We start from the raw sequence: 24,094 nt of genomic DNA, 5'->3' as shown, positions 1-24,094 counted from the left end.
AAAAAAAAGGAGGGAAATGGAAGGTAACAAACAAAAGAGGAAAGTGTAAAAACGTTGGGTGCTCCCGCGTTTTCGCCGCGTCGCGCGCATTGTCCGCCATTGCTTTCGTTTCCTCTTCATGCGATGCGAGCTCTCCTCTCGTTTCCTCTCGTTTATTTATAAAAACCAACAAGATCGAGCTTTCTCCGATCCGATCCGATTCATCTGTCTCATCAGATCAGCGTGAAGCAGCGGCAAGAACACAAAAATGGCGGACGAGAAGCTCGCCAAGCTGCGTGAAGCCGTCGCCGGCCTCTCGCAGATCAGGTAATTATATTAGTCTCTTAATTCTGAATTAATTCCTCATCTGATCGCTCAAGTTTGATCTGCTGATCGATTTTGGGTTTTGAATCAAATCATTGCATGCGTGCAGTGACAACGAGAAGTCCGGGTTCATCAGCCTCGTCGCCCGCTACCTCAGGTAAACACATCCTATCCTCCATGGATGACCATTTCTGATCAAGCTGCTACTTAACTGTATGCATCTGACGATGAACTGATTACTGAATCGATATGATCCAAAATTAATGAAAAAAAAAGTGGCGAGGAGGAGCATGTGGAATGGGCAAAGATCCACACGCCGACGGACGAGGTGGTGGTGCCGTACGACACCCTGGCGGCGCCGCCGGAGGACTTGGAGGAGACCAAGAAGCTGCTCAACAAGCTCGCCGTGCTCAAGCTCAACGGCGGCCTCGGCACCACCATGGGATGCACCGGACCAAAGTATGTGTTTTCTTCTCATCAATCTCTTCTCAATTTGGACATTATTAGGAAGACATTGTTCATCATCATCATCATGTCAATGTAACATAGAATTAATGTTGCTCATGGCCTCGCAGATCGGTCATCGAAGTGCGCAACGGATTCACATTCCTCGACTTGATTGTGATCCAGATCGAGGTGGGTTCCTAAAAACTTCACGCAAGATTCATCCATTGTTGATTCATCTTGCTGCAAACTGCATTATGGCATTCGGTGACATGGCTTTCTTTTGCAGTCCCTCAACAAGAAGTATGGCAGCAATGTCCCACTGCTTCTGATGAACTCATTCAACACCCATGAAGACACCTTGAAGGCAATCTCTTCTTACCTGACAAAACCTTTTCTGACTGAACAAATTTCAGAGTACTAACCGGCACGCTTTTCCTGCAGATTGTTGAGAAATACACCAATTCGAACATTGAAGTCCATACTTTCAATCAGGCATGTCTGCTGAATTTCCTTGTTTTCGCCAAGTTTTACAAAATGCTACTGACACCAAAACAAATTTGATCCAATGCAGAGCCAGTATCCTCGTGTGGTAGCCGATGAGTTCTTGCCATGGCCTTCCAAGGGGAAGACCTGCAAGGATGGCTGGTAAGCCATTCTTCATAGATCGCTACATCAGCAAGATGAACTAGGCGAATAATTTGAATTTTTTACAACCTTTGCATTACACATTTTTTCAGGTACCCTCCTGGCCATGGTGATATCTTCCCATCCCTGATGAACAGTGGCAAGCTTGATTTGTTACTTTCACAGGTTTGTGATTGTCATCTAGGAATACTATCAGCTCCCACATTTCATACAAAGTTTTCATGCATGCATGTAATATCACCCTTTTTATCCTATTGCAGGGAAAGGAGTATGTGTTCATTGCAAACTCAGATAACTTGGGTGCTATAGTGGACATGAGTATCCTTATATATATAGTTCTTAGTTATTCCATTAATTCACCATATTAGCTTTACAGACTTTCTGGTTAAGAAAGGAGAGCTTTTTGGGAATGTACTTAACTATTGAACAGAGATACTGAACCATTTGATCCACAAACAGAATGAATATTGCATGGAGGTATGTGATTGCGTGGTATCGAATGAGTAAGATACTACACATATAGTTGGTTAGTAAAGTTTTAAAATCCATTTTTAGGTTACCCCGAAAACTCTGGCTGATGTTAAAGGTGGCACACTGATCTCATATGAAGACAAGGTTCAGGTAAACTTTGGTTCTTCCTTGTTTTACCAACCGCAATGATGCAATTTAATTACTTGGAGTACTGAACATATAAACAAGTTGCTGTGCTAGACTTGAGTTTCTTTGGAGGATAATTTTCAACCATTATGTAACTGCTGTTTTGGTGACGATAATATTTTTGCTTTCCAGCTCCTGGAGATTGCACAAGTTCCTGATGCACATGTAAGTAATGTAATTAAGTTGTGACATCAAATTAGACTAAATATATTATAGAACTTATCTGAGGTTGCTTTCACACTTTTCTGAAACATAGGTGAATGAATTCAAATCCATCGAGAAATTCAAGATCTTCAACACGAACAATCTGTAAGTGGATTCATATATAGTCTTTATTCCATTTTAGATGAGATTGTCCCAATGTTATCTAATGTTGCTGCCGGTTTTGGTAGATGGGTGAACTTGAAGGCTATCAAGCGCCTTGTTGAGGCTGATGCACTAAAGATGGAGATCATTCCAAACCCTAAGGTAACAATGCACTATTACTGTCCAATGATTTGAGAAGAATTAAACAAACAACTGACATGTGCAACATATAATTTCAGGAAGTGGATGGAGTTAAAGTTCTTCAGTTGGAAACAGCAGCTGGTGCAGCAATCAGGGTACTAACAAATTACTACATAACCATCATCATTCTTTTTCCTAACATACAAAGATGATAAGTCATATTTTTGTGTACCAGTTCTTTGATCACGCAATTGGTATCAATGTTCCAAGGTCCCGGTTCCTACCAGTGAAGGCAACATCAGATTTGCAGCTAGTACAGGTCTGTATGACACTCTGAGTAAACTTTTTAGGGTAACACTCATTCTAACTTAACTGTTTCACCCTTGCAGTCTGATCTATATACCTTGGTTGATGGCTTTGTTACACGCAACCCGGCCAGAACAAACCCATCGAATCCCTCAATTGAACTGGGTCCAGAGTTCAAGAAGGTATAGTTCCTTCCAACATTATTTCCTCATGCAAAAGCTTTAATTTAGTTCATGAGTTCAAATGAAATTAACTGATCCTTCTTCGCGTAATGGCAGGTCGGGTGTTTCCTTGGTCGCTTCAAGTCAATCCCCAGCATTGTTGAGCTTGACACCTTGAAGGTTTCCGGTGATGTTTGGTTTGGCTCTAGCATCACATTGAAGGTACTTTTGCCAAAGTTGCTTAAAATTATAGTCTTTCTTGTAGTTATAGTTCTTACAGAAAATATTTGGACTATTTTTCATGTATTTTTGAAATACTGCATATCTGTATGCAACCTTTTATATGCTGTGTTTACACAATCTTAATTCAGAGTACAGCTTCACTTCTCATTGATCAGTGTTTAAACAATGAAATCATATTTTTCTCTTTATCTTTTAAAGGGCAAGGTGACCATCACAGCCCAACCTGGTGTCAAACTGGAAATCCCAGATGGAGCAGTGATCGAGAACAAGGTACTTTTTCTCCCAAGAAGCACAATATCATTGATGTAGAAATTTGCAGTTTAAAAACAGATATCGTATGATCTAACTTTGGCACATATGACTGTTTATCTGGGATGGCCATAGAAAAACATATAACTATTTATCAGTCAGGATAATTTGTAGATAATTCACAGCAATACAATCTTACATGAGGAGCTAAATTTTAGCATTCTATTCATCCACTGAAACACTATTTTATTTGAAATATAAACATATATCTCAAACAAAATGTATTCTCTCATTTCAGGATATCAATGGCCCCGAGGACCTTTGAGCGAAAGGATGCAGAGTTCACAAAGAGAGATCATATCACCATTCCATATAATCAATCAAGCTCCACGACATTGTGGAGAATATTTTTGATCCAATATTGCTTCGGCATAAGGAATAACAAAATTAGTACATGTCTTTTACCTACTTGACTTTGCTTCTTGTTCTATTTTCTCCTTGTGAGTGGGCAAACAAGTCATGTCCCGGCAAAATATCATATGAACATATTTGGTTACATATCTGTTCAACAATCAGCAAGAAAACAAAATGTTATAATTCCATTAACGTTTGTCACTAAAACCTGTGAAACTTCCTATTAATACCTCATGAAAGTTCCCCATCCATTGCAAACAAAAATGGTCATTTCTCTGCAGGAGGGACAACTTCCAAAAGCTCTATATCGAGTTCAAAAGGAGCATCAGGCTGCAAACAAGCATGGATTCAAACTACACCACTTCAGTACCTGGATGTGCTTAAATACTAAATCAAACTACATGAGAAACTGTTTCAATATTCTGAAATGTTACCGGTATCTCATTCATCCCCTTTTTCCCATATCCGAGCTCTGGAGGGACAATTACTCTCCTCTGCATTACCAGAATACAGAACAACAGATGACCAAGTCAATAATAAAGTAAAGATACAAAGGCTACATTCTTAGCCTGCCACTGAGTACAACCCTTTGGCTATTTGCCTTGTACATACCTTTCCCCCCACTTTCATCCCTTCAGTTATTGTGTACATTGCGGCAGGAGGTTTCGGTGACGCCTGTGCTGAGTATAACCCATTGGCACTGTCTACAAATTCCCGCTTTCGCTCTTTCCCGGGCAGCGATCCGACACTGAACTCATAAGGCTACTAGAAGAAGAGATGCAGACATGTTAGTTCTTATTGTCCTAGAGCAAAAGTACTAGCATTCAAACTTCAGGAGTGATTTGCCTCATAACCTGCGCAATACTCCGGTTCCCTGCCAGTAGTTTGGCTTCGCGGCTTGACACAGCGGTGATGCCACGGTATATGCAATCAAAATGGACCTTGAGAAGAGAATATAGCCATTAGTTTCACTTCAGTTAGGAATGAAAGAATGGGGAATTGTGTGCAGGTGGGAGAAATTACCTGCACAGTTGAGCCCTTTTCAGCAGTTGGACCCTTCCCTTCAACAAGATCATAGTACTTCAGGCCATCAGCTGTGCCCAAACATTTTGAAATCAACCAAACCACTCGGGGAAAAAAACTAAATTCAGATGTTATTGATGTTTACAGTGAGAATTCAGGAATGCTATTGATCTAAAAGCACGCTGCATTTACAGTATAAAATCATGCCACCAGATTATCTAGAAAAGCTGAAATTTCTTGGATATCCAAGATTCTTTTGCAGCACAAGTTAGATGTGGTTACTGCCTTTTTCTTCCTTTTCTTTTGTTCTTGACAAGAAATACACGCTTTATCCCAAATCTGATGGCAAAATCAGAAACCAAAAAAAAACCAAGAGCGTACGTGAAGTGACGTAGTCCTCCAGCGACACGACCATGCGGCCCCTCCGCGCGGCTAGCGAAGGCGGCGAGACGGCGATCAAGAATCCGGCGGCGGAGAGCAGCTGCGCGGCTGCCCGCCGCCGGGAGACGGCCGCGCGGAGGCAGCAGCATGCGGCGGCGCAGGCCCCTCTCGAAGGAGGTGGAGGTGCGGAGGAGGGAAGCGAGTGGCGGTAGAAGGTTCTAGAAGGGAGGGAAGAGGAAGCCATGGAGGAATCCAGCGGAGGAAGGGGACGGAGGAGAAGAGCCGAAATGGCGCGCATATCATATCCATAAAGATGCTACCTGTCTACCGAGAATAATTCAGAAATTCAGAATATTCCATTTCCATTCAAAAAAAAAAATAAAAAAGCCATCTCCCCCCTTTTTTTTATATTTTTCCAATTGTTATTATTTCGTTGTTAACTTGATTTTCTTATATGTCATAATGTATTGCAGCTAATTACTCAAACTAATAATAAGTGCTAAGTTGCAACTACAAAACTTGTTAGTGACCTGTTTTATTCTGATACATTTAACTAGAATGGATTATGTATTATGAGCCTGCAAATTCCTTTTTTTTTCTTTTTTGAAACATATAGCCTGCAAATTCAGTTCAAAAAAATGGGAGCTTTTCCCAGCAGCAAAGGACTTCTGCATCCAGTGCTTTATAGTTCTCTTATGTGCAGTACACCTCAAGCAATCACAAGTGCACAACAGATTCCTTTAGCATTTCAAAATCGAGACACCTGCGATTTCATATGGTTTAGACAGAAAAGTTGAAGACTTGACTGCTCACATAGATTCAGGGACAAGGTACACATCAAGCATGACAAGAGAAAGTTCATGAAAAAATTAATCAAACAGACGTATATATTTCCTCCATTCAAAATACCATCAAGGACAAGAATAACTTTCTATACAGTTTTTCAGTTGCCAAACTGGCCTCAAATGAATTTTTCCCATCACCGGATTTGCTTGAAATCTACAGATAGCATCTTATGCAGCCTCTGATTATATTTTCTCTCAACTAAAATTGAGGAGATTGACCGAAAGATGGCATATCTCAGATCCAAAATATATAACATCTCAGCTTTTTACACACACTAGTTCTATATGTCAACGACACTACCATTCCTGACTGTCCTCACAGGTCCTTCTATTTCAAGGGCAGTAAAGTTGCTCAATGGCGTTGTCGGCGTCAAACTCAAGGACCGCTTCTTCTTTGGTGGCTCCTTGTGATCAAGAAATGAGATGAAATTTCTGCAGTTGCATTTCTCTTGTCCGTTCTTTGGGGGTGTTCGTTCGTCTGGAAGAGTTGTTGATCCGCCTGGACGAGGTGTTGGATCTTCTGGAGGTTCATGCCTGAGGAATTTGCGTACGGTGGTGAAAAAGTAGATGAGCAGCGCGATGACACATGCGATACCACAAATGAGGAACAGGCCCCAGAAGCTCTCAAGGCGGAGCTGATCCGAGTCGACAAACTCGGTGTTGTCGGCTGAGCACTCGCTAGTCTTGAGCCATTTGTCATGGATCCTCTGCAGTTCCCCGTTCTCCGACAGTGACAGGATCGCAGTCGATAGGTCAATTTGCAAAGGGGAGTCTCTTGGAAATGCCTGATAAGAGTGAACTTTATTAAGCACTATGTTTTAATGATGAGAAACAAGTAGTACTTCATAAGCTAAGTTGTTATATTTTGTGTCTAGTTGTTTTCTCTTTGTTTTTCTAATCCATGTTAAAGAAAATCAAGTTTAAATGTACTTACAAAGCCCCATCCTCTGCTGGTGAAATCCGAACCAGCAACTGCAATCTTGCAATAAGTTGACAAAAACAGTTCAACGTAGGGGCGCTCATCTACAATGGCCATGACACCTCCTCTCTTAGGGCCATGCTTAAGCGCTTCAGCGTATTCTTCTGGAGAACCAAGAGCTCTCAGCCTCGACCGTGAGATGTTCAGCTCCCTGACCATGTATTCTTCTGCAAAAGAACCAACTTGGAAACCAATAGGACCATCACTATTTTTCAGGTCATCAATTCCTCTTATAGAAGTATCGAGTTGTTGAACAGTCAGGATGGAAGTAAGACTTGCAGTATAGCTGGATTGAATGATTAAAACAACAAATAGCCATATGATCAAGACACCACGTCCTAAGGTACTCATGGTATTTTCTCCTGGAGCAGATAGAGATGAAAGCAATGTGTCAGACTGAAATATTACTTTTGCCCCAAAAAACATATAATAGAAGGTTGGTTTACTCACTGTGTGCAAAAAACAAGGTTGAAAAGCTGAACCTGTAGAATATAAAAATTGAGATTAAGGTCACAAATTTGGTAGCAAAGATGCACACCATCAAGCAAGCAATGTGCAAGTAATGCATCATACTATCATATGCAATAGATTCTGCATATGCAGAGAATACGTAAAACAAGGTTTAGGTGCATTGCTCATCAATACCTCATTTACACATGCAAATTGGAGGACTTGGCTGTGTAGAAATATAGAAACAGGATTTTTAAGGTGCTAGCTATGTGCAATGTATTGCAAAAAAGGTTTTTTTGTATCTTAATATCTGTAGATTGATTGACAAGTGGGCAGATGATACAAAATGTTCAAATCAGCTCCATACCAGAAAATAGTAATTATTTGTTCTCGCGGTGAGCCACGGAATTCGTCATTTATTCGATGTTCAAGAACCCAAACAACTGCACCCACAACAAGAAAGAATAATCCAGTAACACACCACATCTGAAGAGTGAATGGCTGCAAGAATGCCCAGGAATTAACAATATGTTTTTTAACTGGAGCCAAGATAACCAAGCCAGATTCAATGAAGGGCTGGGTGAAATCAGTAGTTACAGTCCTGCTCATTGTAATTGCAATATCCCCTATTGCTGCGTCAAACTCCTGCAGGATAGGAAAATTCTGATCAATATCACCTGTGATAGAAAGTGCAGAAGAAGAAAAGCATCACTTGTCCATACTTACGTTATCCTCAACCATTTGTACGAGTTTGTCATAATGTGGATTTTCATTACCACCCCCAAATGGTATAAACTTGTATGTAACAGGATAAGGAAGCAAAGCCAATGCCTGAGTAAAGACATCAATGCAATAGCCCTTCATTGATCCAGTAACATTATCTTTTGTGACAAATTCTCTGAAGCTAAATCTGTTGGGGACACCAATTTTCAACTCCTTAGCATTAGAAGGAAAAACCCAGCCTCGAGGCGTTTGTGCAGTCTGCCCAGGCCAAATAACATCATATAGATGTTGATTAGCTAGAGAATTGTTAGGAGGCTCTGAATAGAGAACCTCCGGAAGGACAGTCGACAGCAAGCTAGAATAATTTGACCAATAGCCAACTGTCCGCATGCCATTTCCAATTATATTTATGACATCATAAGCAGGATGAATGAGGTCACCAGTAGCATCAAATTGCACTTGCCCAGACACCCCAGTGAAGTTTGCCTTTCTAATCTTCTCCAACAAGTTATTTCCCATATCAAAAATACTCATTGCTTCAAGGTGAAGAGTACCTCCAGTTTCATCACGCAGCCTTGAATCATTTGAAAAGGAAATCTTCCCACCATCATCAAAGAAAGCATCCAAAGCCCGAGCTACTGCCCATACACTATCATAAACATAAAAAGCATATGAACTTGTGCGGAGATAACTATAACTGTACTTCTTGCTTAACCTGCTCCACTTGGAGATCAAATTACTCTTCATCTTTGATTCAGGAATGTGTGGGCGTAAAGTGAGAACTCCTTGCATGCCATACATAGTCTCATCAGGAACCGATGAATTAGCATCGAGATAAGCAGAAAGCCAATCAGTTGCAATCCATACATAGCCATTGCCCATCATGCTTAGTTGGTTCGCCAGAGAGAAAATCTTGAGTCCAGGTCCAGCACCAGTATGGAGGATGATAACACGAGACTCCATATAACTAACGCTGACCAATAAATTTATGAGGTCGCTCTTTCTAGCATTTGCAGGAAATGCAATCTTGTAGGAGATTTTGCAGCGCCTTTGAGTAAGTGCATCATCCAATGTGGCTATTCCATTTCGGCCATAATCATCATCAATATATATAGCAGTCACTATCTTCCAACGGTAGTAGTCAACTATTGCAGCTACAGCATCCATTTGATAGAGATCACTGGGAGCAGTTCGAACAAAGAATGGGAACTGAATTGATGACAAAGTTGCATCAGATGCAAAGGACATAAGAGGGACTCGGAGCTCATTTGCTACATATGAAACGATATGTGCAATTGTTGAGCACTGTGGGCCAATAATTGCAATCACATCAGTCTCCATGAACTGCAAAGCTGATACAAAGAATGTAGTATCATCAGAACTCCACAACACAAAGCACATTCTATTTAACAATGCAAACAAAATGAAAGGAGTGTAACAGCTAGCCTACCTTCAACCATCCCAAGGAAACCATCATCACAATTTGTATCCCTCATGTCAACTTTTAAAGTTGTTCCATTTAGAATTGTTGAATCAGAATTAATATCCTCCAAGGCTGCCTGGATAGCAATCATCGAAACACCTCCAATGGTGGAGTTAAATCGAAGAATGGCCCCAATATTCACAATAGAAGGCCTCGCGGCTAAGCTCCTGCGGATCCCATCAGGGGACATGACCAGGAAGAGAACAAGCAACATGAGCAGACCTATCTTCATTGTGTCTCAAATGGTGCAAAGTCTACTTGAGACTTATTCACATCTTGCAGATTATTGATGAGTTGGAGAACTCCTGCCACAAAGAAGATAGAGAGTATTTGTCATTGAGATAACAACGCGTAAATCATTTTTTTTTCTTCCGAAACTAGCATACCCCATGTAAATTTCTATCAACATTTGAATCTTCAGTACAAAAGTTGAAAGGAAAAAAATAACAAAGAAAAGGAACACACCAAAGTGACAAAACAGATGCCAATGTGAAGGAAGTAATTATGAGAACAAAATCGACAGATTCATCCCATATATTGCAAGAAAAACAACGTGACATAACAAATGCAGATGATTAAACTCGATACATGACGAATCGAATTATGGAAACACTCATTTCTGGTATGCTATTGCTTACACAATGTAATGACTGATGCAAGCTATCCGATTTCTTCACAGAAGGGCGATCCCAGAACAAATCACAACAGTGATGAGCATCAGGCTAAAAGAAAGGTAAGGCACATCCGAGTTTCATTGGGCAAGCGTGATTCGGTGCCAGCTTTGTTCATACGGACTCTGCACAACAAACCAAGAAGCAATGTGGAGTTGTGGACTCCACATATTCCATACACTTTGTCTGTGAAAAGAACGAAAGTTGCAGTGCTAATCCTTCCATTGCACTAGGCATAAGAACCCATGGAAGTATTTATTCTATCCCCTGTGTCAATCAGACATCAATAAACAAACAAAACAAACATACTACTGCATTTCCTTAAAAAAAAACATACTACTGCACAATGCTCCCCTGAGACTTTTAGACCTGCAGGAAACAGTGAGTGGAAGTCTGGAATGGCAAGTAACCAAACGACCTAAACAGGAAAAAAAAAACTCAACCTTTCATGTGTTTTGTGCTTGTTATCTACCACTGAAAAATGAACGGATTGAACCTACAAGAACTCAACGCATGGACATATCCCCAAGAATGTCAGGAACCATTATTACTTAGGATCAATCAACAACCAGTAGGGGAGGGGAACTAGCCCAAGAAAAAAAACACGAATGCGTACGCATTGGCAGGAGGAAAAAGATGAGATTCGGAGCCAAGAACGAGAAACGGTACAAAGATGCGACATTCTTTGCTAAGCGGTAGCATCCATCAATCTGAGAGAGAGAAAATCAACTTACGGATTGGATTTGGCGTGTCTCCCCCACGAAAGAGGAAATCTTTGGGCTCGCGGGCTGCTGCTGCTGCTGCTGCTCAGCTCGACACGGAGTAGGGACCCCTCTCTCTGAAGAAGACCGCGTGAGCTTTCGCGAAGCTCATTTTCAGCACATTTTCTGGTGCTTGGGTATTATAGAGAGGGGATGGGACAGAGGAGGAAGATGGTACATGGCTGGTGGGACCCATGATAGCAAATGCTTCCTTTTTTTTTTAGTTTTTGATAGGAACAAATGCTTCCCTGGCCAGGAAGAAGTGAAGAACCCTGTGAAAAGAGGACATGATCTGCCACATCATCCATGAGCCCCAATTCTTCATAGCAAAATTGGAACAGTTTGTCTGTTATTACTTGTGTATCAGGTCTAATATAGTTCGGTATCAGGCCTGATATCTTAGGTATCATATTTACGATGTTTCGATGGTATATACCATCTCCTAGTATTCCTAAATTCATAATTACTATAAATGGCATTTGGTAAAAACTTGTGATGAAGAATTGGATTCCTCTTTGTGCACATATTTGTAGTCAGATGGCCCGCTCGAAGGAGTGTTTCAGATAATTAACTGCCTATCTTATCTGAGAAGCTTTTATAATTAATGCGTGACTAATTAAATATTACTCCCTCTGTTTCACAATGTAAGACTTTCTAGCATTACCCACATTCATTTAGATGTTAATGAATCTAGACATATGTATGTGTTTAGATTCATTAACATATATATGTATGTGAGCAATACTAGAAAGTCTTACATTGTGAAACGGAGGGAGTAACTATTAAAAACTCGACTCTAGAGACAACCTGGCGTATTTTAAATTTCTCACTACGTAACCGAAAGAAAACCCCGATGGTCCCTTTACCCCGCTTATGACGTGCCTTGCAAGTCACGTGTAACGATGAAAACAACTAGAGATCTTCTTCTAAGTTTTAACCTAGCACCGAGCTTGAAACCAAAATTGTTTAACATCTGTCGCTCCACCTCTAGACTCTGAATATTAAAAAAAACCTCTCTCAAAAGAATTAAAAAACCTAAGGAATATCTAAAATTCGAAATTTAATTGATTTTGATGTTATTTTATTGTAGATTATTTTTTACATCGACTTTTGAGTTGCTAAGTAGTAGACATATATAAAATTTTATTTGTAATTATATTTTAAAATCTATAATAGGTGTTACGGCTTATAATAAGCTGCGGACCAAAGTTGGATACGTGGATGGAGAAAATTAAGCAGCGGTCTACAAGAATACAAGATACACGTGGTGGACCAGCTCTAACGCCAAGGCCTTCCTCATGGTCCATCTCTGCATATCCACCACCATATCACTATTGCTGTCCACCTCGCCATTGCTGTGGTAGCATGCAACCTTGAGACTAGAGTGCGTGATTGGACAAAGAAAGGAATATCCACACATTTCTTTTTACTTCTGAACTTAAGATCATTCTACTGTGACTGGAATATTATGTGGCCCAGTTGATGTTTGGTTAGATTAACAGATTTCAGAATAAATTGGTGTGCAGGATGGGTATATATTCTTCTTGCATCAGATATAGGATCATATATACTCATTCCGTCCAAAAAAAGATAAACCCTGGTTTCCGTACCCAACGTTTGATTATCCGTCTTATTTAAAAAAATTATGAAAAAAATTAAAAAGACAAGTCACGTATAAAATATTAATCATGTTTTATCATCTAACAATAATGAAAATACGAATTATAAAAAAATTTCATATAAGACGGACAGTCAAAATTGGACACAGAAAACCAGGGTTTGCCTTTTTTTTTTTTTGGACGGAGAGAGTAGGAAGTTAGGAATGGGTCAGGTACGGTCTCAATCAGCATACATCTGATATTCTCTGTATACCTGTCACTCTCGTAAGTACGTTTTGGTATGAAATTAGGCCCCAGATATCTATAATTGCTCTGAGAATAATATACATGGAAAATCTCGGTTGGAATTTTGTCACTTGAAAATATTGGAGTATCATGTCTCTTCTCTTTTTGTATTTTCAGAGACTGACAAAATACAGGATATATAAGTGACGCATGGAAATCCGAACTTCCAGTCGTTTTCAATAAATAAAGTGCTGGAGCTTAAAGAAAAAAAGTGCTAGTTTGTGTAAGCGACTGGATTGGCTCATTTGCAAGTACTTATCTCATTTTCAATAAAAGGTATACTAGCTAATTAACAATATCAATATAAATGACCAATTGGCCTATAATTTGTATATTTATATGTATGCCAATTGCATGGCTTGCTGTAGTAAATTAATTAAAGCAAGCTGAGGCACCACAGTGGGTAGATCCAAAAAAAATTACTTTTATATGGTGGCCTCCAGTAGATATATATATATATATATATATATATATATATATATATATATATATATATATATATATATATATATATATATATATATATAATTTGAATTGTTGATTTGCAAGGTCTTTTACTCATTTTATTGACCAATTATTTCTATTTTATTACTAGTGATTGAGTTGACAGTATAAGTGAAATATCGTATATTGAATGAAAATAGATGAAAGGTACTAGTAGAAATTAGAAACCAGTATATATATGAATTTTGTGGTGATTTCCACCGGTAGTATCTCAATTTTAGGGTAAGGTAAAATATATACTCCCTCCGTATTTTAATGTATGACGCCATTGACTTTTTATTCAACGTTTGACCATTCGTCTTATTCAAAATTTTTATGCAAATATGAAAATATTTATGTCATGCTTAAAAAACATTTGATGATGAATCAAGTCACAATAAAATAAATGATAATTATATAAATTTTTTAAATAAGACGAATGGTCAAACGTTGGATAAAAATATGAAGAAGGTAGTATATATGGAAGAACAAACCGTGCAAAACTAGCTTGTTAGCTAGCATGAAAAAAACAAATCAAGCGTGTATCACGAGTCTACACCACGTAGTGATCGATGATGTCAAAGTTGACACATCGTTCATCCTGCATGCATGGACAGTCTAGTTAATTGATTAGTGTAGTTGTAGACTTGTGGTGTAGCAAATTAGTTGAGCCGTTCTCATGAGTCACACAATGACTCTTCCAGTTCACACATTTATTTTATTTCCTCCTCTATCTATGCATATATATGTCCTGAAGAGTCCAGTTTATGATAGTAGCTGCATGGTATATTGATCCTGTTTCTCACATGGGGTTTATTTTTTAGCAACCTAGCTTGATTATGTTTGATTATTTTTTACGTCATGGATTATTTAATTTAGTTTAGGATTCTTATAGGATATATTTTGTTTTAAAAAATTTCGAACTTTGTAGATGTTGATCAACAATTAGTAAAACTACAAGTATACATTCGGTGTAAAAATTACACCAATTAAATCATACTTTAAAGAGAGTTCAAACAATATTGGTTTCAAAGTTTGTAAGAATATATATCTTATAAAAAAATAATGGTCAAAGTAGTGAACCTTGAAAACTTTTTTAAAATAAGCATATGCTTTATAAAAATCAACGGATAGAGGTTGTAGCATGATTGTGTAGTAAAAAGAGATTGATGGGGGTTGTTGCTCGTCATACTCTAGTGGAGTGACCGGGACTAATTACTCCAGTAATTAGGGGTTGAGATGAACAATAATTTAGGGTGTGTTTAGTTCACGTTAAAATTGAAACTTTAATTAAAATTGGAACGATGTGACAGAAAAGTTGGAAGTTTATGTGTGTAAAAATTTGGATGTGATGGTCAAGTTGAAAGTTTGAAAAAAAAAGTTGGGAACTAAACTAAACCTTAATTAAAATATGTCAGTTCGACCAACTTGAGACTTTGTCAGAACTCCTTTAGATTCTTTCAAAAACTTTAGTTTTTTCACGTGAATTGAGCACATGCATCTGATTGACGACGATCGATCGAATAAACATAACCCATATATGTAGTGTAAGCGCAAGTCTTTTTCTTATGCTTCATCGCCATTACAAGCTAGGCATCATATATATCCTATCTGGTCAGGGAGATTACAGTTTTCAGGAAAAAAAAAGTTAGGGAACTTACAGCTTTAATTGTCCTTTTTTTATTTTTGAAAACTAGCTTTAATTGTCCCTGTTGCTTCACCTTATATGAGCAAAGCTGGTCGGGGGATTAATTGCATCTTGTTAATTAGTCCAGCTTACTGCATAGCACCGACTTTAAGTGGACGATACCGACAGAAAAACGATGGACCTTCTTGAACACATTCTCAAGAGTACTTCATAGACTTTATATGCCTTGAAGTTGACGGTTGTAGTAGTGTTAGGTTGTTGTGAGACAACATGATATGTTTATGTTCTCTGATACTCCCTCCGTACTCGCAAAGTAAGTCGTTTTGAACAACGACACGATCTCCAAAATACAACTTTGACTTCATGTTTCTATAAAAAAATATTTATTGAAAAGTGATATATGTATACTTTTATGAAAGTATTTTCTAAGACAAATATATTCATATAATTTTTACATTTTTAAACTTAACAACTTGATAGTTATTTATGATTTATATTTCCAAGGTTTGACTTAAACATTGTCTTAAACGACTTCCTTTACGAGTACGGAGGAAGTTTTTTTTTATGTGTTCATGAACCTAATGTTTTATTACTCAATTAAATATTCTATTATCTAAAATATACTTCCTCCGTCTCAAAAAAAACCTAATCCTGGGTTTGAATCTGGACATAGTGAGTCCAGATTCAAACCCAGAATTGGGTTTTTTTTTTGGACGGAGGGAGTATATTTATATTCCATTTTGCAAAGCAATACTCTGAGAATATTTTTTTTGAGCTGTCGATTCAGGGTATATCTGCATATATGCATGCCAGTAGCTTTCTTTTCTTTCCTTTCCCCCTTTGAGCACGTCGGAATATAAGACTCCATTTAAAGGGAGGAAGACTTGCTTGGTACTACTATATATCGAGACTGACAGTAAGTCCAGATATGATTAGCTAGCATCTGATCCTTCTGCCGGAAAATTCCCCGGATAAATTAATTAATTTACACTTGAAATCGATGTGCAAATGCGTATGAACATACATATATATCAACGAACATTAGTTTGGCATCTCACAAAGCTGGAAGCACAGGTCTATGGTGTGTCTATATATTGTATTTTAATTTATAGATACCACAAAGCTAGTTGATTTTGGGCTTTATGTGGTATATTATGTACTGCATGGCAATCAGAAAGTTGATAAGCTAACTTTCGGTTGTTCACTGCTAAGAAAAGAGAAAAGAATAAATAGATAGTAGTAAAACTGTAATGCACATGAACTAGAAAGTACTAGTAATTGAAAAAATATGATTCCATATTTGCGTAGATCTAAGTGCGTGACCAATCACTGCACTGAACTAGCAGCCTTGGTTCTAGCTTGTGACTATAATTTGAGTAAAGCATACGACTTTATCCATTGGTGTGTTAAATTCTTTGGCTTAGCGGTGGAGGGGTAAAGTAACTAATACTCCTTGTCTCAAAATAATATTATTTTTTATCTCCCTCATTTATCTCAAAATAAAATCACTTTCGAACAATATTGCACCGGAGTTCATAAAAATACTCCCTCCATCCTAAAATATAAGGGATTTTGGAGGGATGTAACATATACTAGGGATGTAACATATAAGGGATTTTTCCGTCCAGATTCATAGTCCTAGGATATGTCGCATCTCTCCAAAATCCCTTATATTATGAGGCAGAGGGAGTAGTGAATAAGTGCATTGAGAGTTGATAAAAGAGAGAAATAATTGCATTAGGATTTGATAAAATATGGAGTATTCTAGTCTTTTGGTTTTTATTAGTATGCATGGGATGAGTGGAAAACAAATTTATTTTGGGACGAAGGGAGTATACTACTTCATCAATTGATGTGTTAAATCTTATTTATGCAAACGTGTTTTCTCTTTACCCGTGTAAATGGAAATTTAATTGATAAGACCTTCTCAATGTCTTGAGAAATACGTGAGCTTCATAGTCCATTTATATGGACATCTTCAATTTGGTCCAAAGATAGACAGAAAGCAGTAAATAAAGGCTTATTACTGGGTTATAAACATTTAGAAGTACTCCTTCCATTCTAAATTGATCTACATATTTCATAGGTACACAAGACCAAGAAAAGCTAATAGCTCTCTCATACTATATTTACTCTAGCAACAAACTCAATGCATGCACCATCCTCAATATTTTGCTCATACTATATTTACTCTAGCAACAAACTCAATGCATACACCATCCCCAATATTTTCTAGCCAATAGCAAATCAAGATATTGCATGTGGGTTATAAATACTTGTGTTTATGAATGCATGCATCAATGTTCATTTACTCCAATGCACAAATAACGAATAGACTCAATAAATGAACACAAATATGTAGATCATTTAAAAATAACCTAAAAAAACTATATGTAGATCAATTTGGAATAGAGGGAATAAAAAGTAAACATTTAGGAGTAGCAAATATCAAGGCCATGGTGTTACTACATAGCATAGCGAAGAGAAATAAATAAATGATTTCTCTTCTCTCTCTCTCTCTCTCTCATTGTAATGGGTTTTAAAGCTCAGCTTAATGCTCTGTCTCTCTCTTTATCAAATGTTTTATAGTATTAGAATATGTCATCTGGGACCGAGGTAATTCATATTTCTATTGCTTTACTATTGTAGCTTATTCAACAACAAATATCAACTGACATAGGACCCAGTCCTATTCAACATTTTTCATCTATTAAACATATGGCAATTTGATATTAAATATGACATATCCTACGAATCTAGAATGTGGACTAGGTTATGATTTAGTATCAGGTTGCTATATAAAGACGAATATTATATGTACTACTAATAGTCAAAACAATCCCAGGCGTAAATGTAATGTAGTGGTGTGTGCCCACATGCGACATGTCTTGGTAATAACACGATGGTCCAAGTTTTTTAGGAATGGTTCCTGGCCTTTATAGGCAGAATGGTATAGGTTCCAAGTTGAGTCCAAGAGTAAAAACACTCGAGACAGGTAGATGTCCCAAGATAGGACCATTGGAACATGCATTTGTTGAACTCTATAGGGCAAGAAGAAAAAGTAGTAGGAAAGTGAAAGAGATGCATATCTATTTCCAGGCGTGACTTTGGATGTCAGCGATGAATTGGGTTCGATTCTTTCAGTCGCATCGCACTCTTGACTAAGTGAGACACTGTTAGTTCCTTCTGCACTCAAGCTTCCCTTCCTTTTGCAAAAGTGGTAACTAGAGGAAATATTCTCTTTGAAGGAAGCTAAAGTAAACTCTGTTCATGAACATTCAAATACAACCATACAAAATGCAGTGACACACTGTTAGCCTGTTACATAATTCAATCAGAAAAGAGTAAATCCTAATTCAGTAAAATTTTGAAACACTGGAGGATGCAAATAATTTGGTCTTTCAAGCCTTTTGCGAGAAAGAGTGCAATTCCTCATAAAAGAAACTTCCATAGTTCCAAACGGAAGATGGGATGCATCTGCATGGTTTTGTCAATCAAACAAGAGAAGGTACCAAGAAAGATATCACAAACCGCTATTTGCCAGACCAAAAATTCAGGTAAATCCTTTGTACCACCATTATAAGTCAGTACTAAAGCAAAAGGGGTACCGGGTAAAGTCAAGCCACTGGACCATATTGGCAGGCCTCTTAAGAATCTACTCTCTTCTCTTCTAATCACCAGACCAAACAATTCTTAAATCAAAAAAGGGTTTCTATCATGCGAATCATTTCTAAGTTCTTAAGTGAGCTGGTATCCGAGAGGTCATCCAGCCTACTTAGCTGCCGACGACCTTACATGAAATTTCTGCCTTTTCTTGCCCTGCTGTTAGAGTGCTACTCCTCCTTTTTGTTCTGTTTGCTATCAGTATCTTCTTCAACAGCATCTTCCTCTTCAGCCTTTGACTCGTTGTACTCCAGGAGCTGGCAATGTAATAAAATGTCAGTTAGTATAGCATTTTCAAACATATTTATAGTCACAAATCACAATATATAATATAAAGAAAGAAAAGATGTTTTTTTTTTATGTTGGCACCAAAGTATTCCATCTGTGTTCTAGAGATCATAAAGTGTTCTGGGCCTTTCAGCACCTAAATCACATATTCTGTAACAACCACCACCACAAGGCCAAATGATTGTATAAACGGTATGGTCATTGCTTCAGGCTTAGGAAATAGAAAGGTTTAGCTGCAAGTGATATATAACATCTTGAACATGCAGTGCCATTCCACTAAGAATTTGTATATATTATCATATATATAGAACCCTCTTTCTTGCATGTCAAAGACAGGTGCTCCCATGTCTTATGGTAGCATTTAAGGAGCATGCACCAAAGGTTATTACTCTCGAGTCTTCAGTAATTAAGCACAAAAAGGGGCCCTTCAACAGAATAAATACTACTATGTACACGCAACACGCTCGACAATGGTATTCATTGAGCTACTCTCAAGGTTCAGAGTAATGGACAAGTGGGAACAACCATGTTCAGTGGTAACAGACTTACTGGCTTGACTTCTCCATTCCATAAACAGTGAACAGCAACAAAACCAATCACACCAGGAACAATGTACAAGAGGGCAGGCTGCAAAAACAAAGAGTGCGTTAATATTTCAGAGATGACACAAATCAGATGCAACTTTCTCCTTTTTATAATTGGAGTAACAAGAGTAACAGTTGGATCCTGATGTAATTTTCTTGTTTTCTTTTTTTTTTATTTTTCCCTTCATAAGGTTTATAGGTTTATAGTTTTCTTTGTGCTACTCACAAAATGCATGAATTTGCTACAGACAAAAATGAAAAAAAAAAGGTCCTCAAGCATGTTCCTGATGAAATATTGGGGATGATTCGTAAAAAATGTGTGGAGGTTACATGGTTGCAAATTCACCACCACAATTACCTTTGTTTAATTAATGTATGTATAACAATTCATTTTGTTTAAATAATCTACGAACTAAACTCACTCTTATGATGTGCCTTGAAAATGAGTGGAGGAAACATGATGGCAAGAATCCCAAGTAACATGACTCACCTGTGCGGCTTGAAACCAGTTCATCACAATTATCGTCACGGTCAAACCCACCGTATAACCCAAAAATGCACTATTGAAGTAGCGGTTCTTAATTCCTCTTGAGACATCAAACCGCAGTGCTAGCGCAACAAATATACCTGGAAACAAAAGTAGAAGTGAGTATTATTTGTTAATAGAAGAGTTGCTGCTTGCAGAAATATGTGAGAATTTCATGATCTTCAATCATGAAGGATGAAGAATTGCAGAGAATGCTAAGAGAAGATGAATTATCTGTGGCGACTAGCATCAAATGTTACTCCCACTTCAGTGCTACTAAAGATAACAATGAGTTCAACGCATCATTCAAAAAAGGCATGCACACACACCTCCCAACTAACATAAATTATCACTGGAATAAAAATGACGAATCATTGCCAGGGCTTCAAAGTCAACTATAACCAAGTAATATCAACATATACCCTCATTATACAACAACCAAGTAGTTCGAACTTTGAAGCTAATCTTGTTGCACTCATCTGGATAACAAAGTAGTTTAAGTTAAAATTATTTTCTGCAAGACTTGAACCTACACTCCTTGTATCAGCAAAAAGAACCCTAACTATATCTACATTTAGAACCACAGAAAAAGGTACTCAAATGATATGGTAAACATATACAATTTTTAAATTGGATATTTTTTTATCAAATAATCCAGTTCTAACAACTTGCTATGGATCATGACTTCAAACAAGTTGTCACTCTCATATGGCATTCATCAGTCATCGGTATCCAATCAGAAATCATAGACCAGAAAAAAAATAGCACTAAACATTCTAAAGATTTCATTACTAACCAGGTATCACAATGTCACCAAGCCCAAGCATAGAGAATGGGCGTGCAGCATCTCCTGTTGGAAATAGAAGCTATGCAGAAAAAAGGGGATAACCAGATTAGCCTTTTTTTGTAAAAAGAAAAAGACATTTTGTATCAAAACAAGAGTCAAAATCACTTATAAAGAACACTAACCTTTATCGGTGCATCAAATGATTTTGCAACACTGACCATAACAGGAGTGAAGAAAACCCAGAAAATATCATAGAAAAAGAGGCCAGCCTGAATCAAAAAGGAAATCCCGTGATACATAAGCGTTACAACTTAATAGTGATTTACAAAGTACAGCAAGCAGTGCAATAGTTTCTACAAATATAACAGGATTTTAATTTCATAGGCAAATGAAAGACAAACATAAATTCTACAGTGTCAGATAATTCAAATTGTATTGACATGCTCTACTAAGTAATGGCTTTAATGGAAGAATGGTGAAAAAAAGTAATAAGATTTCTGCCAGAAAATATAAGTTTCAGTTCAGTACAAACAGCCCATACCAAGAGAATAGCACCAGTTTTGAATGATCCAAGTGATAGCATCTCAATTCCCTGTAAGATAAAGAGAATCAAGTAGGTTTCTCTCCAAGTAAAGTTTGGGAGGAAAACAGAACATATTTGTGAAGCTCTTGAACCATAGTTATTTCAATAATGCATATTAACCTTATATCTCAAAATAACACAAAAGCATACCTGAATGCAGAAAGAAATCCCCAAAACATTGTTTGCTAGCCAATGCTTCTTCGCAGCATACCATATGCAAAAGAAAAATCCTGGGATTGATGCAACAACTTGAGACTTGGTAAACTCCACTGAGAGCGCTGAAATAAGAAATTAATGAACTTAAAAAGGCCACCAAGACATGAGCTTGTAACATGATTCATAATTGCACCAATCTGACAGATACACAGATGCAACAATCTGGCATATGATACACAATTGAACCAATGAGTTGAGCAAAAAAAAAAAAAAGAAGAGGTTTGGGTCCTACAGACATACAGTGGAAAAATGGAGCACACCAAACGATGGCATTATCATTCCATTCTTTTGGAAGGAATCGTTTTATGGAAGGCAGCAATGTTGCACTGCATCAGAAAAAAAATAAGCACATGAACAATCTTAATTGCACAGATACAGTATTAAGTAGTTACATGAATGAAAAAGCTCTTCCAAGGAGAGTTTGGACTTACCAGAGAGCGGCAATGCCAAGGATGAAAAAGTAGGCAGTGAGAACAGCATTGACCAAGTCTTTCGAGAGAAACTTGAATAGAAGGAACAGAGAGAGAAGCATAGCACTTCCCACCAAAGGAAACCGCATAGCATGCTCCTTGGACATTGTCTCCTACATAAGAACAAATGCAGGAATCAAGTTATTCTAGCCATATGCAGAAAATTTTGTGAACAACCTATCACATTAGCACCCAGCAGATGGCTCGGTAGATAACAAAACAAACTGAAGCATATTGCTTACAGAGGGTGGAGTCGGCTTGACAGAACGGTAACAGCCCACATAGACAGCAAGACATGCTGTCAATATGACGTTCACATTTGGCTCTACTTTAACCACAAGGGGTGCCAAGCTCAAACCTGCGTACAATGTTAGAATACATAGAACTGCAGCTCAGCAAATACCCAGTTTGTTCAAAGGACTAGAAAATGGTAATAAACAGAACCAATGCTGTGATGACTCAGCCGAATACAAATGTATACCTGCAAGGGCCAAATTAGCAGCTCTCTCGTGAGTTTTCATTGTCACGGAAACAACTAGAAAAGTTCAGTTCCGAAGTGGAATCCACTACAATGGTGAAACAACAGCCCAGATGCTTCAAGGTTTAGTCCCCGCTGAGATACAAAAGAGCATATGCGTTAAATTATACAATTCGGAGAAGATCAGTAGCACAGTGGCGGCGGATCTAACATGGGACATGGGCCTTTTTGGGAACAAACAAACTGCTATTAGTATTATGGCCAAGGCAAATTTCTAGAACAGGAGCAGCTAGAGCTAGGGTTAACGCAAATCTGAGGAAAAAAAAGTGCGTGGGCTAACGCAAAACGGATGCGGCGGAAGCAGAAGGGCGAACGACGGCGACCCTGACTCGCTCGCGCGATGGATGGGGATCGGCGGCGGTGGCGGGAGGATGTGCTCACCAGGATGGATGCGGCGGAAGCAGCAAGAGGAACGAACGGCGGCGACCCTGCTCGGTCGGGGAGGGAGGCGATACCTCGGCGATCGATCTGGTCTCGTCGCCGGCGATGTCGTCTTCTCCCACGCCGATCTATCTATCTATCTACTCGACTCCTCTCTCTCTCTCACTGCGACGAGACTCACTATACTACTACTATTCTCTTCTATCTTTGCATTTATTTTCTTTTTTATTTACTGTAATAATAATTCTGACCTGATCTTTTTCTATAGTGGTACTACTAGTAGCAGTCAATAAATGAGGGGAAATCGAGTTGATAAATTTCATTTTTTTTGTGCGATTTGCATATTGCCCCTCGGAAAAATCGGAGGACTCAAATTGATGAATTTCAAAGTCAACTTCCGCGTGCTCTTGGTCTCGGATTTCAAAGTTGTAACTTTTCTCTGTTTTTTTTTCCTTTTTTGCAAGTTGGAATTTTTATTGGTAGTACATAACAAAGTATTGCTGCATTTGCACTCAAAATTACTATGGGCTCTGTTGGAATATTACATGAATTTAATAGGAATTACTACGAGATCGTTTGGGTTTTTAATTAATGGAGGATAATTTGGTGATTCAACGAGCATTTCACAAGATAGTATGCATGGGTACATGCGAAAGGAATGCGTCGTAGTTATACACTACACCTCCAATGAAAAACAATTTTGGTTCATGGAGCCCATTTGGAATGTGGAAATTCTTCAGTGCAGAACTTGAATGATTTCTTAAACACTGGGAAACCTTCGTGTAAACTATATCTGAAAACAGAACAAGATCTAGTTATACTTCTGTCGGTGTGC

The 24,094-nt window shown here is 38.2% G+C and overlaps 4 protein-coding genes across 4 annotated transcripts; 1 reads left to right on the top strand and 3 right to left on the bottom strand.

Moving 5' to 3' along the window:
* Positions 1-95: 95 nt before the first annotated feature.
* On the top strand, positions 96-4,014 carry LOC4328091 (UTP--glucose-1-phosphate uridylyltransferase). Its single transcript, XM_015771789.3, has 20 exons — positions 96-306; positions 413-460; positions 580-762; positions 879-939; positions 1,037-1,114; positions 1,192-1,242; positions 1,322-1,395; positions 1,488-1,560; positions 1,656-1,713; positions 1,826-1,872; positions 1,951-2,016; positions 2,185-2,217; positions 2,309-2,361; positions 2,445-2,520; positions 2,598-2,654; positions 2,735-2,818; positions 2,889-2,987; positions 3,084-3,188; positions 3,408-3,479; positions 3,757-4,014. The coding sequence occupies exons 1-20, from the start codon at positions 248-250 to the stop codon at positions 3,781-3,783; spliced, it is 1,404 nt and encodes a 467-aa protein (XP_015627275.1). The 5' UTR covers positions 96-247; the 3' UTR covers positions 3,784-4,014.
* LOC4328090 (peptidyl-prolyl cis-trans isomerase FKBP18, chloroplastic) lies at positions 3,800-5,783 on the bottom strand. Its single transcript, XM_015771790.3, has 7 exons — positions 5,277-5,783; positions 4,896-4,966; positions 4,727-4,813; positions 4,485-4,634; positions 4,307-4,366; positions 4,103-4,202; positions 3,800-4,019 (listed from the first exon to the last, which is right to left on the bottom strand). The coding sequence occupies exons 1-6, from the start codon at positions 5,572-5,574 to the stop codon at positions 4,140-4,142; spliced, it is 729 nt and encodes a 242-aa protein (XP_015627276.1). The 5' UTR covers positions 5,575-5,783; the 3' UTR covers positions 3,800-4,019; positions 4,103-4,139.
* A 362-nt stretch (positions 5,784-6,145) lies between these two features.
* On the bottom strand, positions 6,146-11,298 carry LOC4328089 (glutamate receptor 3.1-like). The gene is made up of 7 exons (XM_015771787.3): positions 11,162-11,298; positions 9,724-10,061; positions 8,277-9,625; positions 7,918-8,195; positions 7,551-7,582; positions 7,056-7,462; positions 6,146-6,906 (listed from the first exon to the last, which is right to left on the bottom strand). The coding sequence occupies exons 2-7, from the start codon at positions 9,986-9,988 to the stop codon at positions 6,403-6,405; spliced, it is 2,835 nt and encodes a 944-aa protein (XP_015627273.1). The 5' UTR covers positions 9,989-10,061; positions 11,162-11,298; the 3' UTR covers positions 6,146-6,402.
* A 7,241-nt stretch (positions 11,299-18,539) lies between these two features.
* LOC4328088 (signal peptide peptidase 1-like) lies at positions 18,540-23,547 on the bottom strand. The gene is made up of 12 exons (NM_001401752.1): positions 23,260-23,547; positions 22,822-22,953; positions 22,583-22,698; positions 22,302-22,453; positions 22,111-22,196; positions 21,805-21,932; positions 21,613-21,663; positions 21,254-21,340; positions 21,081-21,150; positions 20,249-20,385; positions 19,724-19,801; positions 18,540-19,143 (listed from the first exon to the last, which is right to left on the bottom strand). Exons 2-12 carry the CDS (start codon positions 22,859-22,861, stop codon positions 19,057-19,059), a joined length of 1,032 nt encoding a protein of 343 aa, NP_001388681.1. The 5' UTR covers positions 22,862-22,953; positions 23,260-23,547; the 3' UTR covers positions 18,540-19,056.
* Positions 23,548-24,094: the final 547 nt, after the last annotated feature.

This window comes from Oryza sativa, chromosome 2 (genome assembly GCF_034140825.1).
Source record: "Oryza sativa Japonica Group chromosome 2, ASM3414082v1".
In the NCBI taxonomy this organism is placed as follows: Eukaryota; Viridiplantae; Streptophyta; class Magnoliopsida; order Poales; family Poaceae; genus Oryza; species Oryza sativa.
The sequence above is the reverse complement of the archived record's forward strand: the minus strand, read 5'-3'. Positions and strand labels throughout refer to the sequence as shown.